This window comes from Saimiri boliviensis, chromosome 10, assembly GCF_048565385.1.
Source record: "Saimiri boliviensis isolate mSaiBol1 chromosome 10, mSaiBol1.pri, whole genome shotgun sequence".
Lineage (NCBI taxonomy): Eukaryota > Metazoa > Chordata > Mammalia > Primates > Cebidae > Saimiri > Saimiri boliviensis.
In genome coordinates, this window is record NC_133458.1 from 25,922,142 (window position 1) to 25,949,435 (window position 27,294).

The 27,294-nt window shown below is 49.3% G+C and overlaps 1 protein-coding gene across 2 annotated transcripts in view; it reads left to right on the top strand.

Annotated features, from left to right (window-relative positions):
* The window catches only part of PODXL (podocalyxin like), a 60,124-nt gene that overhangs the window by 28,163 nt on the left and 4,667 nt on the right, over positions 1–27,294 (top strand). Inside the window, exons 2-7 of one of the 2 annotated variants that reach the window (XM_039473079.2) lie at positions 19,395–20,009; positions 21,854–22,098; positions 22,413–22,484; positions 25,598–25,745; positions 26,008–26,069; positions 26,307–26,474. In XM_039473079.2, coding sequence (XP_039329013.2) covers positions 19,395–20,009; positions 21,854–22,098; positions 22,413–22,484; positions 25,598–25,745; positions 26,008–26,069; positions 26,307–26,474 — 1,310 coding nt within the window. The remainder of the gene's footprint in view (positions 1–19,394; positions 20,010–21,853; positions 22,099–22,412; positions 22,485–25,597; positions 25,746–26,007; positions 26,070–26,306; positions 26,475–27,294) is intronic. The other variant, XM_010346208.3, reaches the window with a different exon arrangement.

The window sequence follows — 27,294 nt, forward strand, 5'->3', positions numbered from 1 at the left end:
CCTGATGCCTTGGTGCTGGGAGGAGTCCTGGCCAGGAGAAGAGAAAGCAGCCCCAGGTCCCTTACTACCCCAGCTCTCCCATCCCGCCCGCCCCGCTGTCCTGCCCAGCTACCACCCAGAAGCCTGGCAATAAAAGGGCCAGTGTACACTAAGCAGCAGGACTTGCAGCCTGAGAAGGTGCGCCCTAGGGAGCTGGGCCCTGGGGAGCTGGGGGTGGGTGTGTGGGGTGTCGACTTCAACTTGGCTGAACCTGCAAGGGCATCACACCAGGCCCTTCCTGAGTCCCAGCAGCTCCCTGCACCCCCTGGAAAGAAGGGGCTCATGCAGCCAATGTCATAGTTGGAAAAATGAGTGTTAGGGTTGGGTACCCTTGGAAAGGCCCTGCCTGTACCCCTAGGGAGGCCCAGAGCAAGCCCTCTGAAGCCACTGGCTAGGACGGCTCTGCCATCACAGCCACAGCAGGCTTAGCTAGCACACAGCTCAGGAGAGTGCGTACACACCCCGAGGGACCCTAGGAATCTTCTGGCCCACCTTTCACAGATGCATTTCAGGAGGGCGGACAGCTTGCCCAGGCCCGGGGGCCAAGGTAGAGGCAGGACGAGAAGGTTCTGACCTCCCGTTTCCCAGCCTGCGCTCTTCCCGTCGGCACGCCAGTCCAGGAGCACATCCGCTCCACTTGCCTGTCTCTCCGCTTAGAGCTTTTTTGTTTTATTTCTGTGGCGATGAGTTGGGGGTGGCGAGCAGGGGATAAAGAAGGAAGGAGAGGTCGACACTGGTGTCCAGGCTGGAGCCGCCCATCCACCCGCTCCCCGGCCTCCTTCCACGCCCCTCTTCCTGGAGCATTCTTTCCAGTTTCCTTTCCCACTATTAATAGTCAAGATTCAATCCCAGGTCTGGAAATAGCCAGGAACAGAGGAAGCAGGCCCTCCTTGAAGACTGAAGCAGCCTCCCCACCCCAGGGGAGCAGGCTGAAGTCTGCTTTCTCCCCGCACTGTCCCCCTGGGGGAGCTGGCGCTGTGTTCATTCATTCAACATAGGCTTCAACACCAGGAGACTGTCATGTCACTTCCACTGACCTCTGCAACCCTGGCCGTCACTCACTGAAGACTTCCACTGCGTCCTCTCCCATCTCAATAGGTGCCATCATTCTTGTTGACGTCGGTGCTCACTTGAATAACGGTGAAGTGCCCTGGCCTCTGTTTCCTGCCCTTTTCTCATCTCTACTTCATTCGGTCAAACTCTTTCATTTCTGAAATCTCAGCATTTCCTCCTTGGATCACTGTCTCTCCACCTTCCAACTTAACTGCTCAAGTAAAACCTCGTCACGATGCTTGAACTCAGGACTTCACAAAGTCCAGTAACCTTCCTCATTGCCTGTCGGCCCCTACCTGCCCTTATTTCTGTTTATCTATCCTCTATGTGAACAATTAACCATTAAAATCCTTACCTTACAAAGATATCCCCAAATTCCTTACACTCTCTCCTCATGTCGTACCTAGCAAGACCCGATTCTCAGATAAACCTTTGCCTCCATTTTTCCATACCAAGCAGCTGAATATCACCCCAGTAAAATCTGAACATCCGCTACAGTAAAAATCTGGCTGATTGCATTCACTTTGAATTCATGATCACATGTCTCAATCTGGCACCAAGTACTACTTGACAATATTTTACTTCTCTAGAATAGTGGTTCTCAAAGGGTGGTCCTCTGGCCAGAAGCATCAGAATCGGTTGGGAATGTGTTAGAAATGTGTACTGCAGATCCCAGGCCTGCTGAATCAGGAACGTGGGGACTGGATCCAGCGGCGGGTGTTTTCACAAGCCCTCTGTGTGATTCTGATGCTTGCTGAAGTCGCTCTGCTCTAATGGGTTCACACGCCTATTTCCAACATGAGTATGTTACACTTTTCCCTCAAACACTCCCTCCTCCTCTTTTCTGTCTATATCACTATAGCTGATTTCATCTAGACTTCATTGAGGAAATTAAAGCTGTCGAATGTAAACTCTCTCTACCACCAAAACACAGCTGTACTTAGAACTGTATCCGTTTTCTTCCCTCCTGTTTTAAAGATGGAAGTATCAGCCGGGTGTGGTGGCTCACGCCTGAAATCCCAGCACTTTGGAGGCTGAGGCAGGTGGATCACTTGAGATCAGGAGTTTGAGACCAGCCAACATGGTGAAACCCCATCTCTATTCAAAAATACAAAGCTTAGCTGGGTGATGGGCGCCTGTAATCCCAGCTGCTTGGGAGGCTGAGGCAGGAGAACCGCTTGAATCCAGGAGGTTGAGATTACAATGAGCTGAGATCAAGCCACTGTACTCCAGCCTGGGCGGCAGGAAGACTCCATATTTTTTAAAAAGTGTCTGACTATCCAGTGAAGGCCAGGTCCTGTACAGGCACTGAGTCGGCACAAGTATATTCCCTCTGCCTCTTAAGGACCCTATGAAACAGTAGAAAGAGAACACATACACAAAGCATTCCTACCAGCTCTAGCATCTCCTACCTTCAAAAAGGAAACAAGTTTCTGGGCTGTACCGGCTCCCTCCAGTGCTGCCATATGTCCCTGAGCCCCTAGCGTTGGATAAAGAGTTGTCCGTACATGCAAACTCACTTTGCTACCATTCCTTGACTCCTCAGTCTGCCTGGGTCCGGCTTCACCTGCACTGTGCCCACTGAAACTGCACGTGGGTGTTGTCAGTCTTCTTTGCCAGTCTCATCACTCAGCACAGCCAGCCATTCCTTCCTTAAAACAAAACAAGAATCTAAAGCAGAAGCTTCTGCTGCATCTCCCCGTTTCCCCCTGGAGAAAACTAGGATCCTAAACTTAGCGTTAAATTCTCTGTAAAATTTTAATAACATTTTCTGTTTCCCTAAAAACACTTCGTTTTGCCAATTTTTGTACCCCGTAAGTTGAATCATATAAGTGTTCTTGTTCTTCCTTTTCTTGTTGGTTTTTTTTTTTTGAGACAGAGTCTACCTCTGTTGCCCAAGCTGGAGTGCAGTGGTGTGATCTTGGCTCACTGCAACCTCTACCTCCCAGGTTCAAGCGATTCTCCTGCCTCAGCCTCCCAAGTAGCTGGGATTACAGCACCCCCCACCATGCCCAGCTAATTTTTGTACTTTTAGTAGAGACGAGTTTTCACCATGTTGGCCAGGCTGGTCTCAAACTCCTGACCTTGTGATCCGCCTGCCTCAGCCTCCCAAAGCGCTGGGATTACAAGCGTGAGTCTCTGCGCCCAGCCTATTGTTTAGTAGTATTCTTTAGATTAATGCTAATAGATGTAGATGTAATCCACTCATTTTCAGTCCTGTATGGCATTCTGGGAGAATATACTATCACTTTATTTATCCATATGACTACTATCAACTGTACTGTACTGGCAGCATTTCTTGCTACCTTTGTGGGGCCAGTGTGAAAATACTCTTAGGGGGATTCCTCTAAACGCACTGTATGCATACTTCTGTCTCCCTAGGACAAATGCCTAGTGATACAATTGCAAGTTGTGGGCCGGGCGTGGTGGCTCACACCTGTAGGTGGGTGGATCACTTGAGGTCAGGAGTTTGAGACCAGCCTGGACAATATGGTGAAACCCCATCTCTATTAAAAATACAAAAATGAGCCAGGTGTGGTGGTGGACCTCTGTAATCCCAGCTACTGGGGAGGCTGAGGCAGGAGAATCGCTTGAACCTGTAAGGCGAAGGCTGTAGTGAGCCTAGATGGTGCCACTGCACTCCAGCCTGGGGGACAGAGGGTGAGTCCATCTCAAAAAAAAAAAAAAAAAAAAAAAAAACCCAGCATGGTGGCGCGTGCCTGTAGTCACAGCTACTCAGGAGGCTGACGTGGGAGGATCACTTGAGCCCAGGAGTTCTGGGCTGTAGTGCGCTATGCCGATCAGGTGCCTGCACTAAGTTCAGCATCAATATGGTGACCTCCCGGGAGTCAGTTGCCTAAGGAAGGGTGAACTGGCCCAGGCTGGAAATGGAGTAGGTCAAAACTCCTGTGCTGATCAGTAGTGGGATCGCACCTGTGAATAGCCACTGCACTCCAGCCTGGGCAACATAGCAAGACCCCCATCTCTAAAAGAAAAAAAGGTTGGAAGCTGTGGGTGTCTTTCTTTGATAACGCTACACTCTTTTCCAAAGTGTTTCAACCAGTTTACTTCATATTCTTGCTGTCACTTGGTACTGACCTTGAAATTTTTGTCAATCTGATGGATATGAAAAGAAAATTCTTTCTTATTTTGCATTTCCTTAATTACTAACATTTTCAGATGTGCTTAGGCTGTTTGTGCTATTTTTTTTTTTCTGTGAAATGCATATTTAACTCTTTAATTTTTTTCTATTTTTTTCTTACGTATAGAAATTTTGGGGGCATGTCTACAATGTTTTGGAATACCACTGTAAGAATGATTTATTTATTTAATCACTGATTTATCAGAATAGACTCGTGGATATTGATTTTATTCTTGGGGTTCCAATCCAGTATTTCTTGTTTTTTTGCTCACATTGTTCCAGGTTTGGCCTATTATGAGCTCTTTCCTGCTGACCTCTCTTTCTGGTCTTTCAGGCTGGACATGCCTCCTTCTTTTTTAGCACTTCTTTACTTTCTTTTTTTTTTTTGAGACGGAGTTTCGCTCTTGTTACCCAGGCTGGAGTGCAATGGTGCGATCTTGGCTCACCGCAACCTCCGCCTCCTGGGTTCAGGCAATTCTCCTGCCTCAGCCTCCTGAGTAGCTGAGATTACAGGCATGCACCACCATGCCCAGCTAATATTTTTAGTAGAGACGGGGTTTCACCATGTTGACCAGGATGGTCTCGATCTCTTGACCTTGTGATCCACCCGCCTCGGCCTCCCAAAATGCTGGGATTACAGGCTTGAGCCACCGCGCCCGGCAGCACTTTTTTACTTTCTGACATCACATGATGTTCCAGGCTCATCTTGCATTTTCCCTACATCAGCACTAGAATCAAGCCATTTCTCTAAGGAGCCTTGGTTCATTTTATTGTAGAATGGTATCAGAAACCAAACATGGACCCTGGGTGTACCCTATGCTACTGGTTTGTCACTGCTCCTAGATGCTCTAAGTAGACAGAGCTGGAAAATATACATTTGTTTACTATGTATTCATTTCCTTATCTATCATCTATTTGTCTATTACAACCTGAGTCCCGACTGACATCGGTGTCTCTCATCAAGCATCTCAGGGTTAGCTTCCTCTCTACCTGTTTACTTACTTGTAACTTTTTTCTCCAACAGTTAGAGACCTGGCTTACTTTATAATTTGTTGAATTATTTGTTCAATCCTAGTATACAGGTAAAGTCGGTTTGAAATTGACATACCCTTGTGAGGAACAGTCTTGTTACTTAAAATACATTGTTTATATGCAGTTCTTTTGTTACAGTATCTAGTTAAAAAACTTTTCCAGGGTCATTTAGGTCAACTCTTGTTCTCCACCCTCTTCAGCGAGGTTATGTTATACTTTTTTTTGAATTGGAGTTTTCCTCTTGTCATCTAGGCTGGAGTGCAGTGGATCTTGGCTTACTGCAACCTCTGCCTCCTGGGTTCAAGCAATTCTTCTGTCTCAGCCTCCTGAGTAGTTGGGATTATAGGTGGACGCCACCATGCCCTGCTAATTTTTGTATTTTTTTTTTTTTTAGTAGAGTAGTAGAGATGGGGTTTCGCCACATTGGCCAGGTTGGTCTTGAACTCCTGACCTCAGATGATCCACCCTCCTCAGGCTCCCAAAGTGCTGGGTTACAGGTGTGAGCTACCACGTCCAGCCCATGTTATACATTTATAATATAGTTCAATTGATTTTCATACTCTCCATTACATCCTAGGACTTCCTGGACAAGCCAGGTGATTATAATTGGTATTAAGTAAAGTTAATTCTTGGAGGTCACAAATCTTTGGGTTTCAACAAATATAAAGTCTTGTGGATTCTTGTCCATCACTCACTGTCCTAAAAATAACCTTGTTTGGAGTTGAGGAGTCAGCTCCTCCCATTTCCCTCGACCTGTGGTGTCCACCGATCTGTTTTCTATCCCTATCGTTCTACCCTTTTCATAAAATCAAAATGGAATAAAATGCTGTGCAGACTTTTGGCTTTTAGTTAGCAAAATGTATTTAAGTCTCATCTATGCTGTCGCATGAATCACTAGTTCATTCCTTTTTATTGCTGAATAGTCATTATATGGCCATATAATACCCATTCACTTGCTGAAGAGTATCTTGGTGGTTCTCAGTTTTGGGTGATTGTAAGTAAAACAGTTATAAACATTTGCATGGAGGTTTTTGTGTGACTGTAGGTTTTCATTTTGAGTGGGTAAATAAGAATGGAATTGCTGAGTCATATAATAATTGTTTGCTTCACTTTAAAAGAAACTGCTAAACTGTTTTCCAAAATATCTGTACCATTGTGCATTCCGACCAGCAATGTACCAGAGTTCCTGTTGAGCATTTGGGATTGTGATTTGTTTGATTCCAGTAGGTATGTAATGGTGTTGCATTAGAGCTTGAATTTGCATTTGCCTAATGACTAATGATGAGCATCTTTTCACATCCCTATTTGCTATCTGTATATCTTTCTTTGGTAATTTTTCCTTAGAGATCTTTTGCCTGTTTTAAAAAATTGGGTTTTTATGGTTGGGTTTTCCTTGTTGTTGTTGTTGTGTGCATGTCTGTGTTTCGGTGTATGTCTGTGTGTGTGTGTGTCTGCGTCTGTGTGTGTTTCTGTGTCTGTGTGTGTCTGGTCTGTGTCTGTCTGTGTGTGTGTGTGTGTGTCTGGTCTGTGTCTGTGTGTGTGTGTGTGTGTGTGTCTGGTCTGTGTCTGTCTGTGTGTGTGTGTGTGTGTGTGTGTGTGTGTGTCTGGTCTGTGTCTGTCTGTGTCTGTGTGTGTGTGTGTGTGTGTGTTTCCTATTAAACTTGGTAGGAGTTACAGTACAGTGTTCAATAGGAGTGGAAAGAGAGTACATCCTTGCTTTGTTCTCAAGTTTCACAGCAAAGCATTCAATCTCTTCCCATTAAGTATGATGTTAGGTGTAGGTTTAATTGGAGACATCACTAATTAGGTGAGGGAAGTTTCCTACTATTCCTGGTTTGCTGAAAGGTTTTTTTCCCCCCCACCCGCAGGTCCTGAAAGGTTTTTGTAAATCATGAATGGATGTTAAATTTTGTTAGGTTGACGCGACATGGTGGTTCATGTGTAATCCCAGCACTTTAGGAAGCTGAGGTGGGCAGATTGCCTGAGCTCAGGAGTTTGAGACCAGCCTGGGCAACATGGTGAAACCCTGTCTCTACTAAAGTACAAAAATTAGCTGGGCGTGGCAGTGTGCACCTATAGTCCCAGCTACTCGGGAGGCTGAGGCAGGAGAATTGCTTGAACCTGAGAGGCGGAGGCTGCAGCGAGCAAGATCGCGCCACTGTATTCCAGCCCGGGTGACAGAGTGAGGCTCCGTCTCTGAAAAAAGAATTTTTTTTTTTTTGTTAGATGATTTTTCTGCATATATTAAGGTGATCATATGATTTTTCTTATTTCGCTTTGGTGAATTGCATTGACTGATTTTTCAAATACTGAACTGTCCGTGAGATGAGCCTCGCTTGGTCATGATGTATTGTCCTTTCTGTGTAGTGTTGGATTTGATTAGTCATTAGGGAAATAAAAATTAAAACCACAATGAGAGATTACTTCATGCCCACTAAAATGGCAATCGTGGAAAAGATGATAACTGTTGGCAAGGACTGGAAAATTTGGATTCACAAAAGCATTGCTGATTGACATGTAAAATGGGGCAGCCACTTTGGAAAACAGCTTGGCAGTCCCTCAAAATACGAAATAAAGAGTTACCATGTGACCCAGCAATTCCACTCCTAAGTATATACCCAAGGGAAGTGAAAACATGTCCACACAAACACTCGTACACAAGTGTTTATAGCAGCATTATTCATAATAGCACAAGGCTTAAAACAACCCAAATGCTCATCAGCCGATGAGTGGATGAACAAAGATAGAAGCTCCACACTATGAAATACCACTCAGCCGTACAAAGGAGTAAGGATCGGACCCATGCTAGCATGGATGAACCTGGAAAATGAAAGCGAAAAAGAAAAGCTTGTGAAAACACATCATAGTGAAAGAAGCTAGTCACAGAAGACCACATAGTGTATGATTCCATTTATATGAACTCTCCAGAATAGGTGAATCTGGAGACAGAAAGTTGATGGGTGGTTGCTTCATGTGTGGCTTTTCTTTTGCTGTGTCTTTAGTGTGAAGGTTTATGTTAATCAAGGCAGGAGTTGGGCTGGGTTTACAATTTGTTGTTGCTATGGCTACCGTGGATGCACCCGGGGCTGCTAGTCCTTCAGTAATCTCTCTTCGTCCCTGCTTGGCTGTAAGTCATCACTGTTTGCTGTTCCTCAAAGAGTCTGCCTTTTTCAGCTCCCTCCAACTGTATTTTACTGTTTTTATTTGAGATGCAGCCTCGCTGTGTTGCCCAGGCTGGAGTGCAGTGGCACGATCTAGGCTCATTGCAACCTCTGCCTCCCAGGTTCAAGTGATTCTCCTGCCTCAGCCTCCTGAGTAGCTGAGACTACAGCACATGCCACAATGCCTGACTAATTTTTTGTATTTTTAGGAGAGTGTTTCACTGTGTTGGTTAGGCTGGTCTCGAACCCCTGACCACAGGTGACCTACCTGCCTTGGCTTCCCAAAGTGCTGGGATTACAGGTGTGAGTCACCGCACCCGGCCGCTCCACTGTTATTTTTCACTTCACCCTTGCTGGCGATGTGGAACAGGGGAGGGGACCATTCCCTGATGTTGCGTTTCAGTGTCACTCAGGTACTGGGAAGCTGAGCATGAGGGTGTCCTGCCTCTTTCCTAGAAGTTACAGCTGGGTTTAGCCTGTAGCCTTGCCCTGCTCCAGGAGTAAGGAGCTGTTTTATTTTTCCTGTTCTCTTGCCTGGCTATGGAAGGTTTCTGCCAGTGCCCTCAGGTTGTAGTTTTTGTTGATTTCCACTGGAAAGGCTTTTTTTCTTTCCCTATCGAAATGTGGAGGGAATGGAGTTTCAGCACTGGCTGTTTTTTTCCCCCTGCCAGCCCCACCTGCAAGGGGCTGCTTTCTCCAGGCTTCCTGTGAGCACCTGGTGGGGTTCCTAGGAGGAAGCTGCCCTGGGTTGTGGGCCTTCCCATGCCTGCAGCTCCCAGGGCTTCACATTTTCATACTAACATATAAACAGCTTTTAAAGACTCATTTAAAAATTGACCTCAATCGGCCTGGCATGGTGGCTCACGCCTGTAATCCCAGCACTTTGTGAGGCTGAGGTAAGCACATCACAATGTCAGGAGCTCCAGGCCAGCCTGACCAATGTGGTGAAACCACGTCTGTACTAACAGTACAAAAATTAGCTGGGCGTGGTGGCATGTGCCTGTAATCTCAGCTACTCAGGACGCTTGAACCTGGGAGGCCAGCCTGGGCGACAAAGTCCATCTCAAAATAAAAAACAAATAATCTTACCAAACTTTGCCCAGGCGCCTGCCACCACACCTGGCTAATTTATATTTTTAGTAGAGATGGAGTTTCACTATATTGGGCAAACTGTTCTTGAACTCCTGACCTTGTGATCTGCCTGCCTCAGCCTCCCAAAGTGCTGGGATTACAGGCGTGAGCCACTGCGCCCAGCCTCTCAGCTTTTTTCTTGTAGTCGGAGTAGCAGCCAGTCTCTACCCTTATTAGCTGAAACTGGAAGTCCTATTGTTTCTTTTAATGAACACACATTCTTAACTTCGATGCTAAACGTATGAGTCTTTTTCTTTGGATTGCGCTTTTCATGTTTTGTTGATCAATAATTGCATATTAAGCCTTTCCTTTTACAGACACAGATTACGACAGAACAGACTGTGATAAAGTTCATGTAAGGCCAGAATGATTGGATCTTGGAATCCTGTTTCGGAGTTTCTTTATGATCAATGTATTAACTACCTAATCGATTTCTTTTTTTCCCCCTTTTTTGTGGTTTTATTACTTTTTTTTTTTTGAGATGGAGTCTTGCTCTTGTTACCCAGGCTGGAGTGCCATGGCGCGATCTCGGCTCACGGCAACCTCCGCCTCCTGGGTTCAGGCAATTCTCCTGCCTCAGCCTCCCAAGTAGCTGTTACTACAGGCACGTGCCACCATGCCCAGCTAATTTTTGTATTTTTAATAGAGACAGGGTTTCACCATGTTGACCAGCATGGTCTCGATCTCTTAGCCTCATGATCCACCCGCCTCGGCCTCCCAAAGTGCTGGGATTATAGCCGTGAGCCACCGCGCCTGGCCTGTGGTTTTATGACTTTATTGGATGTATTCAACAGTCAGCAGTTAGTTCTCATCCAACATTGACTATAGATTTTTGAAAGTGGTAACAGGTACGTGGGTAACCAAAGCATAGAGCTTGTTTGGTGAATCTTCATCCTTATGCAGTTTCCTGGACAACCGTACAAGGACAGATATGGAACATCCTTTATTCCTTTGGCCCAGGCAGCTTTGACGAGCCTGGCATCAGTGTGCACCTCTGGAGTTCCTATCTCCTGCATGGCAAATTTCTGACCCTCTGTGAGTGCCTGAGGGGCATGCTTCTTGAAGCCCACTCCATGGATGTGCTTGGGATTGTTGATGGGTGCATTCTCGGGTCACCACCTCGCTGATGACAGAATGGCTTTTCTTCTTACTAACCTTCTTTGCAGGAGCCATTTTACTGCACCCAGGTTGGAAAGGCTCAGTTTCTTTCTGATTATAGAATAAATGATTATTTCCATTTCCATTTTCCTTGAGTTACTCTAGTTAAGTATTCGTGTGGGCAGAGTCTCACATCTATAGTTCTTGCACTTTGGGAGGCTGAGGCACACGGATCCCTTGAGCCCAGCTGTGAGACCAGCCTCGGCAATGTGGTGAAACCCTGTCTCTACAAAAATTACAAAAGTTTTAGCTGGGCGTGGTGGTGCATGCCTGTAGTCCTGGCTACCCAGGAGGCTGAAGTAGGTGGATTGCTTGACCCCAGGAGGTTATAGTGAGCCGAGATCACACCATTGCACTCCAGTCTGTGGGACAGAGTGAGACCCTGCCTCAAAAAGAAAAAATAAATGTGTCCGTTTCATCTGCCTCAGATTTATAAGAATTTGCCCATAAGGTATTTTACTTTAAATACCCATTATTATTTTTGTACCTCACATTGTTTACTTATGCCTTTGGATTTTTTTTCCCTTGTTTTTGAGACGGAGTCTCACCCTGTTGCCCAGGCTGGAGTGCAATGGCGTGATCTCGGCTCACTGCAACCTCCGCCTCCCGGGTTCAAACGATTCTCCTGCCTCAGCCTCCCAAGTAGCTGGGATTACAGGCACCCACCATCACGCCTGGCTAATTTTCGTATTTTTAGTAGAGATGGGTTTCACCATGTTGGCCAGGCTGTTTTTTTTCCCTCTCTGAAGACTTTTTAGTACTTCATTAGTCCTTTTTAAAAAAAATCAATTTTTGGTTTTGATATTTGCTGTTGTATTTTGGTTTCTAGCTCGTCGGTTATTCTTTCATTCTTTCTCTTTTTTTCTTCAGGTTTATTTTGTGGCTTTCCGTTGTCAGATTGAAGGTGTTAGATACAGGACCAGGCTTGGGCTGGTCCCAAAGGAGGACAGTGGGAATTACAGCGTGGCTCCCACCCTCGGAATGCGCATTCTTGCCCCAGCCCGTACCCAGAGGTCTCTAAGAGAATTAACTCCCTGTGATCAGCTGACTGAGGAGTGAAAAGGCCAGGCCTGGTTTTATATGATTTGGGGTCATATGCTAGTGTGAGCCAAAAGTGGATGGCGACAGGAGAAGATCCCTATTTAGGGGAGGTCCTGAAGGATGGTGTCGAAAGAAAATTCTCCTAGTGGCTAGACTTTAAAGAATACATTTCCTGGCCTTTTGTGTTTGAAGGAAAGGTCTGCTGAGGCCAGGTTCTGAACAGATTCATCGGCAGGAGCTGATTTTTTTTTTTTTTTTTTAATAAAGACGGGGTTTCACCATGTTGGTCAGGCTGGTCTTGAATTCCCAACCTCAGGTGATCCGCCCGCCTTGGCCTCCAAAGTGCTTGGATTACAGGCATGAGCCACCACGCCCGGCCGGAGCTGATGATTTTTAAAGCAACGCTAGGGAATGTAGAAGCAGCGGCACTCACTGGAGCATCAGTGGGGTTCGGAGGTCAGGCAGGCGGGTGGAGGGACCTGCCGGGAGAGGGCCGGAGTGTGACGGTGTGTGCGCAGCTCTAGAGAAGGCACTTGGTAATAAGATGGACAAGATGACCCCTTCTGCGTATCAGTGTCTTTCCCCGTTGCCTAATATGTCACTGTGGACCCATGGCCAAGTGGCGGTGGTGGAGGGAGGCACACCCCAGACCTGCTTGTGCCCTCCAGGCTGCCAGGCTACTGTCAGCAGCACCATTTCTGGACTCCCAGGATGCTTTCCTCACTATCATGATTACCCCACCGACCACAGGAGCTCACTCTAGGGCAGAATAAGGGGCCTGTTACATTTAATCAGATTTACGTAGTGTGAACCCTACATGTGGCTAAATAATGCAGCAGGGAGGAATATGGATAGAACCAGGGGATTCCCCATGGTGCCAGTCATAAAAGTAAATGGAAAGACCTCTTACGGACAGTCATCCTTACACACTGTCATCTCAGCTAAAATCCAGCATCCAGTACTGGTGTTGCCAGTGGCGTGAACTGATGCTCGATGGTGGTAGAAGTGGTGACCTCACCAGACCCATTCAGGAGAATAGGCCTTGGGCACTGTTTCTGACTTACCCTTGATTCTCTAGCAACCTCAAACATTTTTATTAACCAACGATTTATCCTTTTGTTATTAATTAATGTATTTATTTGAGACGGAGTCTTGCTCTGTTGCCCAGGCTGTAGTGCAGTGGCATAATCTCAGCTCACTGCAACGTCCGCCTTCTGGGTTCAAGTGATTCTCCCACCTCAGCCTCCTGAGTGGCTGGGATTACAGGCACGCGCCACCACATCCAGTTAAATTTTGTATTTTTTAGTAGAGACGGGGTTTCAAGCAATTCTCCTGCCTCAGCCTCCTGAGTAGCTGGGATTACAGGCACGTGCCACCATGCCCAGCTAATGTTTTGTATTTTTTTTAGTAGAGACGGGGTTTCACCATGTTGACCAGGATGGTCTCGATCTCCTGACCTCGTGATCCACCTGCCTCGGCCTCCCAAAGTGCTGAGATTACAGGCTTGAGCCACCGCGCCCGGCCTGGTTTCGATTTTTTGACCTGCCTGCCTTGGTCTCCAAAAGCGCTGGGATTACACCACGCCCAGCCCCAAATTATCTTTTTAATACATTTACTTACTCTCTTTTTTTTTTTTTTTTTTTTTTGAGACGGAGTTTCACTCTTGTTACCCAGGCTGGAATGCAATGGCGCGATCTCAGCTCACTGCAACCTCCGCCTCCTGGGTTCAGGCAATTCTCCTGCCTCAGCCTCCTGAGTAGCTGGGATTACAGGCACGCGCCACCATGCCCAGCTAATTTTTTGTATTTTTAGTAGAGACGGGGTTTCACCGTGTTGACTAGGATGGTCTCAATCTCTTGACCTCGTGATCCACCCACCTCGGCCTCCCAAAGTGCTGGGATTACAGGCTTGAGCCACCGCGCCCAGCCTACTTTCTCTTTAAAGCAGACAGTGTTACTTTCTAATGTTTGAAAGACTCCTGGTTTTTATAGTGAGATGCAGATTAGGAGACTGAATGGCATTCCCCCGAAAAAGACGGGGTCAGATCCTAACCTCTGGCACCTGGTACCTGGGCAGGTGACCCTGTTTAGAAATGGGGTCTCTGCAGATGTAATCAAGTTAAGATGAAGTCATACCGAATTAAGGAGGGCTCTAAATCCGGTGACTGGTATCCTAATAAGAGGAAAGAGACATGGCCGGATGCGGTGGCTCATGCTTGTAATCCTAGCACTTTGGGAGGCTGAAATGGGCAGATCACCTGAGTTCAGGAGTTCAAGACCAGCCTGGTCAACATAATGAAATCCTACCTCCATTAAAAATTCAAAAATTAGCTGGGTGTGGTAGTACACACCTGTTGTCCCAGGTGCTTGGGAGGCTGAGGCAGGAGAATTGCTTGAACCAAGGAGGCGGAGGTTGCAGTGAGCCGAGATTGAGCCATTGCACTCCAGCCTGGGTAACAAGAGTGAAACTCCATCTCAAAAACAACAGCAACAACAACAACAGACCAAATTCTCTAGGTCAGGCGTCCCCAAACTTTTTACACAGGGGGCCAGTTCACTGTCCCTCAGACCGTTGGAGGGCCGCCACATACTGTGCTCCTCTCACTGACCACCAATGAAAGAGGTGCCCCTTCCTGAAGTGCGGCGGGGGTGGGGGGGGGCTGGGTAAATGGCCTCAGGGAGCCGCAGTTTAGGGACAACTGTTCTAGGTCCTATTTTCACCTGAGAGACCTGGTGAGGTTATGAATTAAGTTAACACCGTAATTCAGCAACTCATGGAATCAAGCTTTAAAGTCTTCTGGCCATCTCAGCCCTTCAGCTGCAAACAAAGAGACTCGATGAATGTGTTCTTGGAAAGTCTCTGGTTTTCAGTCTCTGCGTTCCTAGGAGGATTTAGGAATTTGAACTTGTTTAAACCAGTAGTTTTCACTAGTAGTGATTTTGTCTCCCTCAGGAGACATTTGGAAATATCTGGAGACATTTTTCATGGTTACAACTGGAAAGGGACGTGCGTATATGTATTACTTGCATCCGATGGAGAGATGCCAGGAATGTTGCTAAGCATTCTGTGTATAATGCATAGGACAACTTCCCATAGCAAGAGATATCCAGTTCAAAATGTCAGTAGTTTCAGAGTTGAGAAATCCTGTTTTAAGCTGTTCACCACGGTAAGAAGCAACCAGCCAGGGCTGTGTGCCGTGGCTCACACCTGTAATCCCAGCACTTTGGGAGGCTGAGGCTGGAAGATCACTTGAGCCCAGGAGTTTGACACCAGCCTGGGCATTGTAGTGAAATCTCGTCTCTACAAATAATACAAAAATTAGCTGGGTTTTGTGGTGCATGCTTGTGGTTCCAGCTACTTCAGAGGCTGAGGCGGGAGGACTGCTTGAACCCAGGAGGTCAAGGCTGCAGTGAGTCCTGATTGCACCACTGTATTCCAGCCTGGGCAACAGAGCAAGATCCTGTCTCAAAAAAAAGCAAGCCAGGTATGGTGGCTCACACCTGTAATCCCAGCACTTTGGGAGGCTGAGGCTGGTGGATCACCAGGTCAAGAGATGGAGACCATCCTGGCCAACATGATAAAACCCTGTCTCTACTAAAAATACAAAAATTAGCTGTGTGTGGTGGCATGCGCCTCTAGTCCCAGCTACTTGGGAGGCTGAGGCAGGAGAATTGCTTGAACCCGGGAGGCAGAGGTTGTAGTGAGCCAAGATGGCGCCACTGTACTCCAGCCTGGCGACAGAGCGAGACTCCGTCTCAAAAAAAAGAGAAGAAGCAATCATCTCACAAATTCCTTAATTCCTCAGATATGCTGGTATATTCCCTTAGCAGTCTAGTATCTTGCCAGATGACACTATGATGCCATCAGTAGTAAGAAGCACGATTATTTGATAAACTATTAAGAAAAAAGGCCTGTCAAACCCCCACACTGCATTGCTTTTTTTTTTTTTTTTTTTTTTTGAGACGGAGTTTCGCTCTTGTTACCCAGGCTGGAGTGCAATGGCGCGATCTCGGCTCACCGCAACCTCCGCCTCCTGGGTTCAGGCAATTCTCCTGCCTCAGCCTCCTGAGTAGCTGGGATTACAGGCACACGCCACCATGCCCAGCTAATTTTTTGTATTTTTAGTAGAGACGGGGTTTCACCATGTTGACCAGGATGGTCTCGATTTCTTGACCTCGTGATCCACCCGCCTCGGCCTCCCAAAGTGCTGGGATTACAGGCTTGAGCCACCGCGCCCGGCTGCATTGCTTTTTAAAACACATCTGATGTGCGTGCCTTTCATACTCTGGCAGCGGCCACTCGGCCAGACCAAAGCCACTTCCTGGGCACTTCACTTTAGATTAGAGGTGATAATGTGACTGCTTATCCTCGAGATGTCATGGGACACTTGAGTCCTGTTCCTTAATACTTGCAGAATTTTGACTGCCCTTTGTCCCCAGTGAGGCCTGACAACTTATCCCTGAAGTCTTGCTGCCGGCAGCTGCTCCTGATAGACGTTTCTGCTTTTCAGTAGCAAAATGTGTGTGTAAAAGATACTGGCTACCGTCCAGCATACGGAGTAGCTGGGATTGCCGGAGGCAACATTCAGGGCTGCTTTGAACGTCACCCAAGCCAGGCTGTAGAACTGCTCCAAGGAGGCCAGTGCAGCCCACTCCTGCCAGGCACTAGGTGCCACCGCGTCTCAGGACGTGAGCGGACCTCGCCTCTGTGCGCGATGTCACCGCCTCTGCCTGCAGAGCCCCTCATGGGCCGCCGGCCCCCCTCCAACCCCCACTGGCAGGAATGAGGGTTCTCATTCATAATGGCACTGCCACATGCTGGTGCTCATTCCAGGGAGGCTGGTTAGGGAAAGAGCTGGCATTTTCATAGGAGCATTGCCATAGGAGGCAAATTCTGTTGCCATCAAGTCTCATGGGTGTGGAACTCCCAAATAGAAATGGTTTGGGTGCTGGCTGGCACAGAGAACGGCACGCAGTCTCGAGTCCCCTTCCCACCACTCCCTTTTGCTCCAGACAGAAGACTAGGAATCATCTCGGATTCTCTTCTTCCCTCACTTAGGACATCAACAAGCAGTTCATCCCCAAAACAGTCTTGAGCTATCCGCCTTTGGTCCCCAGTGTCAATAGCGTCCTATGGCCAACCCCGTTCACTCCATCTGGATTACTGTAATTGCCTCCTGACTTCTCTTCCCTTTTCCACACATTCCTCTTTCCAGTCCGCATTCCCCAAAGCAGCGGAAACATGTTTCTTTGTAAGCCATCCTATACCACTTCCTTGCTTTAACGCCTTCACTGGCTTTTTTTTTTTTTTTTTTTTTGCAGCTAGAATAAAATCCAGAATCTGCATGTTGGCCTCTGAGGAAGGTGATCTTATGTCTCATTCTATGTGGGATGTGATTTTATTATTTTTATTTTTTTGAGACGGAGTCTCACCTGTCGCCCAGGCTAGAGTGCAGTGTGGTGCATTCTCGACCCACTGCAACCTCTGCCCTCTAGGTTCAAGTGACTCCCCTGCCTCAACCTCCCAAGCAGCTGGGATCACAGGCCTCTACCACCTTGCTTGGCTAATTTTTATTTTTGTATTTTTAGTATAGACAGGGTTTCTCCATATTGGCCAAGCTAGTCTTGAACTGCTGGGATTACAGACATAAGCCACTGTACCTGGCCCAATAGGATGTGCTTTTTTGTTGTTGTTGTTGTTTTTTGAGACAGAGTCTCACCTGTCGCCCAGGATAGAGTGCAGAGTGGTACATTCTCCACCTCCCAGGTTTGAGCAGTGCTCCTGCCTCAGCCTCCCAAGTAGCTGGGATTACAGGCACGCACCACCATGCCCGGGTTATTTTGTATTTTTAGTAGAGATGGGGTTTCACTGTATTGGCCAGATGGGTTTCAAACTCCTGACCTCTGGTGATCCACCCACCTTGGCCTCCCAAAGTGCTGGGATTACAGGCGTGAGCCACTGCGTCCTGTCAGATGTGATTTTTTTTTTTTTTTTTTTTGAGATGGAGTTTCGCTCTTGTTACCCAGGCTGGAGTGCAATGGCGCGATCTCGGCTCACCGCAACCTCCGCCTCCTGGGTTCAGGCAATTCTCCTGCCTCAGCCTCCTGAGTAGCTGGGATTACAGGCACGCACCACCATGCCCAGCTAATTTTTTGTATTTTTAGTAGAGACGGGGTTTCACCATGTTGACCAGGATGGTCTCGATCTCTTAACCTCGTGATCCACCCTCCTCGGCCTCCCAAAGTGCTGGGATTACAGGCTTGAGCTACCGCGCCTGGCCCGGATGTGATTTTTAAGAGAGACTTTTCCTCTCAAAAATGTCTGGTTTGGATGCTTAGTCGCTGTCACTGTAATTATAAGACCCTGCATTTTCTCAGCCCTGTGCCTGACCCCTTCTCACCAAACTCCATTCCTGCTTATCCTCTTTCAGCTCCTTTCCGTACTTGGGGGCTTTGCAGACTCTGTTCCTTCTGCCATGAACACTTTTCCTCCCATTCTCCACACATGGTTCTCCTTGTTGTCCTCCGGGCTTAGCTTCACAGTCATCTCCGACACGCCTTGCCTGCCCTCCCGGGCGGCTCTGCACCATTTCCTTCCTCGCCTCCTCCATGTGGTAAGCAGATTTAACCACGCTGTGGAGTCGCTGTCTCCCCCACTGAGTGTAACCTTCTTGAGGGTATGACAGTCTGTGTCCCGTTCACCGTTGTGTCTGCACTGCCTGACACAGAACCTGTTTCCTCAAGAAATATTTCGTTAAACAAAGCCTTCCTTCCCTTTGCCCCTGGCAAGGCGAAGCCGCCACACGGCACACAGCTGGGGCACAGCTCTGTGTAACTTCAGTTTATCATCCGTTTCTTCTCCTAGATTTAACTTCCATGAGAACAGGGACCGTGTGTTTTTTGCTTAAGCTCAGCACAGGGCCAGGGCACTTCAGGGAGCATTAGTCTGTGGAATTTTCTGTGGGGCCACGTGCCTGGGAGCTGGAGAGGAGGAGACAGAGATGTTCCTGGCAGCCGGTTCAGGGGTAGCGCATTGAGAAACTTGAGGGAAATGTGCGTAGGGCTGGACAGGGAGGGCAGGGAGGGAGCGTACGACAGCCTCCACGTGTGGGGGGCCTCGCTGGCCTGGGCCTCCCCTTTGGCAGCATTTTGCTTTTCTGATACTGTCACACTCCAAGCTCCCCTCTTAGAGGTTTCTTGAACCTCAGAAAAATCTGGAGTCGGCCGGGCGCGGTGGCTCACACCTGTAATCCCAGCACTTTGGGAGGCTGTGGCAGGCAGATCACGAGGTCAAGAGATTGAGACGATCCTGGCCAATATGGTAAAACCCTGTCTCTACTAAAAATACAAAAATTAGCTGGGTGTCGTGGCACGCGCCTGTAGTCCCAGCTACTCGGGAGGCTGAGGCAGGAGAATCGCTTGAACCTGGGAGGCGGAGGTTGCAGTGAGCTGGGATCATGCCACTACAGTCCAGCCTTGTGACACAGCAAGACTCCGTCTCAAAAGAAAAAACAAAAGTCTGGAGTCACCAAGGACCCATGCCTTCAGCAAGGCCTCTGAATCCTGGGGAAGAGCTGCAGAAGCATGGTGAGAAAGCCTCCCAGCCCTAACTCCATTCTGTATTGTCTTTGCAAACAGTAGATTCGCCTGCTGATGACTCATCCAATGGAACAGCCCCAACAGCACCAGTAGCCTCCAGCGGGCAGGACCAGGCTTCAGCAGCCAGTGTCATCACAGAGGCTACAGCTACAGTCCCGCAGAACACAGACCCCATCTCCGAGGCCCCGGTCAAGACGAACACCCCTGATGTGTCCAGTGACTCAGGAACTACAGCCTCAGTTCAGCAAGACAACACGACCATTGCCATGCCTGGAAAAGGAAACTCAGGCAACCCTACTGCCACCAGCGACGATCCCAAGGGCATGAAAGACGCAGCTGGCCCTACATTTGCACCCTCCATGACCATAGTTCAAGCTGACACCACCATCAGCCAGGATGGAGCAAAAGATCCAGCCACATCTGGGGACCAAAGTAGCCACAATGTGACCACAGACCTCACACCCACTAACACAGAACATCTGACAACCCCTCACCCTACAAATCCAGTTAGCACCCCCCAACCCACCCAGATGCATCTTGTGGCCACCCCAACAAGCTCGGGACAGGACCATCTTATGACAGCTTCAAGTGGTTCAAGCACTGTGGCTGGCCCTGAGCACACCTCCACAGGCCCTGCGATGACCACCACACTATGTAAGTAATGCCTGGTTTTCTTTAAGCACAAAGAAACTTTAGGGCTGGGTGTGGTGGCTTATACCACTAATCGCAGCACTTTGGGAGGCTGAAGCAGGTGGATCACCTGAGGTCAGGAGTTCAAGACCAGCCTGGCCAGCCTGACCAACATGGTGAAACCCCCTCTCTACTAAAAATACAAAATTAGCCAGGTGTGGTGGCAGGCACCTGTAATCCCAGCTACTCAGGAGGCTGATGCAGGAGAACTGCTTAAACCCAGGAGATAGAGTTTGCAGTGAGCTGAGATCATACTATCTTGGGTGACAGAGCAAGACTCTGTCTCAAAAAATTAAAACAAGCTTTTCAGTACTTATAATTCATATAGTTGCTCAACTGGAAAATGGAGATCTATGCGAAGGGTAAAACATTGTGTAATCGCAGCACTTTGGGAGGCCGAGGCAGGTGGATCACCTGAGGTCAGGAGTTCGGGACCAGCCTGGCCAGCTTGGCCAACACGGCCAAGTTTCATTCATTCAGACTTAGTTTCCCATTTCAGGGAGGAGCAGAGGGCTGCAGGGCTGTGGATTCTGATGAGACTGCATTGTCTTGCTTGCCCAGTTTAGCAAGCAGATAATCCAACAGTCTGTGGGTGAGACCCCGCGTGGTGATGGTGGTGGGTATCAGGAGGATTGGAAGTCCTAGAACCACGCTTCTCCAGCCTGTTTCATGGCATCCCATGATAAGAAACACATTTTCATTTTACATCACAATCCAAAACATGCATGTGTAATTTATATGTTATTGAAACCAAAGTTTCATAAATACTACTTACTATACACTGTACATTCTAATAGTTTCTATTCCATACCTATTTACTTATTTATTTTTGAGACAGATTCTTGCTCTGTCACCCAGGCTGGAGTGCAGTGGAGCAATCTCAGCTCACTGCAACCTCCACCTCCTGGGTTCTAGTGATTCTCCTGCCTCAGCCTCCCGAGTAGCTGAGACTACAGGTGTGCATCACCACACCCAGCTAATTTTTGTATTTTTATCAGAGATGGGGTTTCACCACGTTGGCCAGGCTATGGTCAAACTCCTGACCTCATGATCCACCCACCTTGGCCTCCCAAAGTTCTGGGATTACAGGTGTGAGCCACCGCGCCTGGCCGATACCTATTTATTTATTTATAAGAGCTGATCTTCAGCTTGACCAACATGGAGAAAACCTGTGTCTACAAAAAAGAATTAAAATAAACAAAACAAAAGAGCTGGTCTTAACCTAGTAAATCAATTTCAGAATCTGCCTACGGATCGTGAGACTTAGGGTCATGGCCCACCTCAGATGTGTGGACCCAGAATTTCTGAGCGCTGCTGGTGACGCTGCTGCAGACTGGTCAGCAGACCCTCCCTCTGCAGGAGGGTGCCACACAGGAGGAGCGTGCGCTCCTGCTGGGATAATCCAGGATTCAGATCCCTGCCCTGCCACTTGTTGGCACGGGAACTTGGGCAGATCACTGAGCTCCTCGGAGCCTCAGTTTCCTTGTTTATGAAATAGGGATGAGGACAATTCTTTCCCCAGTGGGTTGTGAGGATTTAGGAGGAAAGTTCCTTTGAAGCATTTAGTCCCTTGCACAAAGTAAATGCTCAGTGAACGTTTGCTGCTGCTGCCGTGACCTCCTTTGCCGGGTAATTCCACTGGCTTGTCCAGTCTGACCCATCCTGAAAAGTGTCATAGGAGTTCACGTCTCCCATCTCTGGGAGGTAAGACCAAAGAACCTGAGAAACCTAGTAGAGCAAGGAGAGACTGTCCTCTTCTCTCAGGGCTGCGCTCATCTTTTCTCATTACCATCGTTTCCCAATGACAGTGTCATCAGTTCCCTCGAAAAGAACTCAACAGACCTCCAGCCAGATGCCAGCCAACTCTACCGCCCCTCTCTCCCAGGGGACAGTGCAGCCCACGAGCCCGGCAATGGCATCGAGAGCGCCTCCCCTCCCAGAGACCACGAGCTCCAACCCCACCGCAGGGTCAACTACCCACCAAGTCCCCAAAACACCTTCTCTTACCTCGGCTCATGGGAATAACTGGGTCACTCCAGCAGGAGTGGGGCAGGTAGGAGAGCGCAGACTCGGGTGGAGGGGGTTTAAGACAAGTCTTGTCTTTCCTCCAGCCCAGGGACCCGGACCCGGGCTGGGGCTGTGAGCAGCACGGACCCATTTCCTCCTCCCTCTCCCTGGTTGGCCTGGTCCTGGTTTAGGCTGCCCTCAGGCCATGCAGCCAGGACATACTTGGTTCTGGAATGGTTCCAGCCATGCCCCCAGTTTGCCATGAACTCCTTCCTATCTGGGTCACCCCTTAGTGGGAGGGAAGAGTCAAAAGATTCCCTGACTTTTAGCCCAAACCTTAATCTCAGTGGCTTCTTCCAGATAAAGTGTGAGGCTCCTGAGACACCGAATGAGAAGCAGCTCATCCTGAACTTCACCGGAAACCTCCGCTGTGTGAGTAGCTCCCTGATCGGAGCCCCGCCCTCAGTCTGTCCCCAGGGGCAAGCTCCACGCAGGGCTGAGGGAGGTAGAGGGGATGCAGGGTCCGAAGTGCATTTTTAAGGTGCATTCGCTTTCCTGTCCTCATTTCTTCCTAGTAGGAAGTAGTCCTTTCCCATCTTACAGAGCGGCAGACCCTGGTTTAGACTTAAGTCAGGACACACCCCCAGGAGTGACGCAGGGCCAGCATCCACCCTTCCCTGCCACTTTGCTTGCCTTTCACTGTGTGACTATTCCCAGTCTGCTGAGTTGGGGGATGCTAATCCTAGTTCCCTTTTGCCCCTGGCTCTGGGAGTGACTTCAGTGAGTTGATCTCTTTGGTTTTCAGATATCACAATGTGAGGTCAGGTATGGTAGCTTACACCTGTAATCCCAACACTTTGAGAAACCGAAGCAGGAAGTTTGCTTGAGGCCAGGAGTTCAAGAACAGCCTAGGCAACATAGGGAGACTCCATTTCTTTTTTTTCTTTTTTCTTTTTTTTTGAGACGGAGTTTCGCTCTTGTTGCCCAGGCTGGAGTGCAATGGCGCGATCTCGGCTCACCGCAACCTCCGCCTCCTGGGTTCAAGCAATTCTCCCGCCTCAGCCTCCTGAGTAGCTGGGATTACAGGCACGCGCCACCATGCCCAGCTAATTTTTTGTATTTTTAGTAGAGACGGGGTTTCACCATGTTGACCAGGATGGTCTCGATCTCTCGACCTCGTGATCCACCCGCCTCGGCCTCCCAAAGTGCTGGGATTACAGGCTTGAGCCACCGGGCCCGGCCTCCATTTCTAAAAAAAAAAAACGAGGCCAGGTGCAGTAGCTCATGCCTGTAATCCCAGCACTTTGGGAGGCTGAGGCGGGTGGATCGCCTGAGGTCAGGAATTCAAGACCAGCCTAGCTAATGTGGGGAAACCCCATCTCTGCTAAAAATGCAAAAATTAGCTGGGTGTGGTGGCAGGTGCCTGTAATCCCAGCTGCTTGGGAGGCTGAGGTAGGAGAATTGCCTGAACCCGGGAGGTGGATGTTACAGTGAGCTGAGATCCCGCCACTGCACTCCAGCCTGGGCAACAGAGCAAGACTCCATCAGGAAGGAAGGGAGGGAGGGGAAAGGGAAGGGAGGAGGGAGGGAGACCATTCTCTTTAATGGTCTGTGGCTTCACATTTCCTGGTCTGTGGACTAGCCAAGAGCCTTGATGGACGAACAGTGCTGGGAGATTCTCCCTCTAACCTGAAGAGCTGGTGGGGTGGGTGGAAAAGGAAAGGGCCCACCCTTTCTTGTCTGGGTGGTGTGCGTGTGTGTGAGCATGTGTGTGAGCACACCTGTGTGGGGGAGGTGGCAGCGTGTGAGCAGCCTTCAGGTCCCCAGTCTCCCTGGGGTGAAAGGCTTTGGTCTGGGGATGTGCTGTGCACACTCAGTAAATAGCTGCTGAGCCCTGTGGGTGCAGGTGATGGCTGGCTCGCTGCTGCCCTCTCCTGGTCAGTGCCAGTTGTTGCAGTCACTCCCTAGGAACTAGAACTAGAACCGAACAGAACGTGGTGTCTATAGATGGGATGGAGAATTTGGGCTTACGACACTTCATTGCTGCCTGAATTTTCTGCAGTTGCTTTCTTTTGGGTGTCCATTATGCTGGCATTTTCCAAGTGAACTTTACAAAAGCTTCCATCTAGACCAGAGTTTTAAAAGGGAGCGGTGTTCTCCTGGGTTGGCCTTATTGGACAAGGCAGGCATTACGTGAGATGGGCACTGGGGACAGTCAGGCGCCCACCCAGCCTTTCCTCAGACCCTCTTTTTGGATGTAACTTGCTAGGCTGTGTGATTGTGAGAAGCGTTTTTTTTTTTTTTTTTTTTTTTTCTTTGCTAGAAAAGATGGAAAACCCTGGATCTCTTCCTGATGTCAGGGTGGGAATTAGTAGGCCTCAGGAAATTCCGTTAGAAACCTCAGGGGTGGTTTGTATGGGTCTGTGCTAAGCCATCCCTTTTCTTTTGTCTTAGTCCTTTATTCCAGAATCAGGCCAGAGAAGCCCCAGGGAGGGTGTCCCTAGATGGCATGGCAGGACTGGGCAAAAGCTGCCCAGGCTTCCCTCCTCATCCTCAGCCCTAAAGCCACGTCAGCCACAATCTTTCCTCTTAGGGCTAAGATCCCCTTCAAGATATCCCAGGAGTAGCTTCAAGATCCCACGTGTTCCCCTACTCAGTGAAAGCCCCTTCCTGTCAGCCTGTCCTTGGCTTCGGAGCCAGAGGCTCTGTTTAGGGCAAGGGCACACGAATTTCAGCTTTGGGGTAGAAACCCTTCTAAGAGCTGCGGCCTCCCCTCCTGATTCTCTGAAGTGGGCATGAAAGGCCGGTGAATGGGAGTTCAGGGACACTTGGAGTCTCCCCCAGGCTGTGGGGTGGGGTCGCTGTGCAGTGCCCCTCTACCCCTAGCCCTTTCTAGCGAGGGAGATGAAAAAGATCCCCAGTTGGCTGGGCTCGGTGGCTCATGCCTGTAATCCCAGCACTTTGAGAGGCTAAGGCGGGTGGATCACCTGAGGTAGGGAGTTCGATACCAATCTGACCAACATGGAGAAACCCTGTTTCTACTAAAAAATTCAAAATTAGCTGGGCGTGGTGGCACATGCCTGTAATCCCAGCTACTCGGGAGGCTGAGGCAGGAGAATCGCTTGAACCTGGGAGGCAGAGGTTGTGGTGATCCGAGATCGAGCCATTGCACTCCAGCCTGGGCAATAAGAGTTAAACTCCATCTCAGAAAAAGAAAAAAAAAAAAGATCCCTAAAGCTCAAATAGCTTGGAGGGAAAGAAGGGGCACTAGGATGAAAGGAATGAAAGGTGCAAGCACAGACCAGATAAACATGGTATGGGGAACGGGCTGATGGGAACGAGGCAGAGGAGGCAGGAACTGGCCCAGGAGAATGGCACACAACCCTCGGCTCCTGGCAGGCCTGCATGGAGCACCAGCTGGGGCTGAAGAGAGGCAGCTTCCAGCAGAGCAACGGTGACCTCCCGACCTCAGCTGGTGGGCAGCCCACAGGCCTAGGCTGCTGTCACGCTGCCCGCGGAGTCACCTATGCTCTCCCCCACTGTAGGCAGGGGGCCCTCCAGATGAGAAACTGGTCACGCTGATATGCCGAGCAGTCAAAGCCACCTTCAACCCGGCCCAAGATGAGTGCAGCATACGGGTGGCACCTATTCTAGGAAGTCCGGCAGTGGCCATCAAAGAAATCACTATTCACAGTGAGTGGAGGGCACGGGGGGGCTGGGCTGAGGCCTGTGTGGGTGGGAATGGCGGGGTGCTGGAGCCACATCAGGGGGTGGGTCACAGTGGTGCCCCTTCAGTTTGCTAAGAACAGTCAAGCCACACCCCCTCCCAGGTTGCCTGAGAGACTTACTCTGGAGACCCAGATGCAGTGCGTCCCTGTCTTGGGGCATGGTCCCCGTCCCCCACTGCCTTGCTCTGGGCTGGGCCGTTGGGCAGTGTCTCCCTCCTCTCCCACAGCTAAGCTCACTCCCAAGGATGTGTACGAGCGGCTGAAGGACAAATGGGATGAACTAAAAGAGGTAAGTGGCTCCAGGTGTGGGCATAGTGTGGCTCAGAAATCCCTTACGGGAGGTCTGGTTACTGAGCCCGTTCCTTTCTCTGTGGGGAGGAACCCCTCACGTGCTCGCATGGAGGAAACGGCAGCTGCATGGGCCCCAGCAGACCTTAAGCAGAGGGGCTCTCCAGTGAAGCAGGGTGGGGGGTGGGGCAGAGAAAGAGCGGGTGCCTGAGCTTGTTTTCTGCCACCTCTCCTGCAGGCAGGGGTCAGTCATATGCAGCTGGGGGATCAGGGGCCACCAGAAGAGGCCGAGGACCGCTTCAGCATGCCCCTCATTATCACCATCGTCTGCATGGCATCCTTCCTGCTCCTTGTGGCAGCCCTCTATGGCTGCTGCCACCAGCGCCTCTCCCAGAGGAAGGACCAGGTAAGCAGCTGTCTACAGCCATGCGGGGAAAGCAGCCCAGGTCACCAGAGGAACTCTCCCCTCATGATTCCCGAGTTGCAAAACAGGGAAGGGAGTGGGCCCTGGACCCTTTGTAATGGGCAGAGGCCACCCGTGATAGGCAGCCACCTCGGTCCACAGAACATTACAGAGGCAGTGTGGCAGAGGATAGAGCATGGGCTTTGCAGTCAGGAAGACTTATTTATTTTTTATTCTTTTTTTCAGACAGGGTTTTGCTCCTCATCCAGGCTGCAGTGCAGTGGCACGATCTCTGCTCACTGCAACCTCTGCCTCTTGGGTTCAAGCGATTCTTCTGCCTCAGCCTCCCCAGTAGCTGGGATGACAGGCATGCACCACCATGTCCGCCTAATTTTTGTATTTTTAGTAGAGCTGGGGTTTCACCATGTTGGCCAGGCTGGTCTCAAACTCCTGACCTCAAGCAGTCCACCTGCCTCAGCCTCCCAAAATGCTGAGATTACAGGTGTGAGCCACCACATGCGGACTGGAGTCAGGGAGACTTGGTTTAAGTCCTGGCTGTGACCCTGAGTCAGTCAGATGAGCTCTTTGAACAGCAGGTTCCTCATCTGCATGGCAGGAATAACCTCCTTGCGAAGCTGCTCTGAGGATTCACTGATAGAAGCAGGCCTAGGCGTTCCTGGCTAACCCCAAATTCTAACGCCTCCCTCACTAGAATTCCCATCATAATAGTGCCACGCAGACCTGTGTTCTCACTCATCCTGCCCAACGTGGGGAACTTTAAAATGCCCATGCCTGCCTGCCTCCTATAGCAATTCGTACAGAG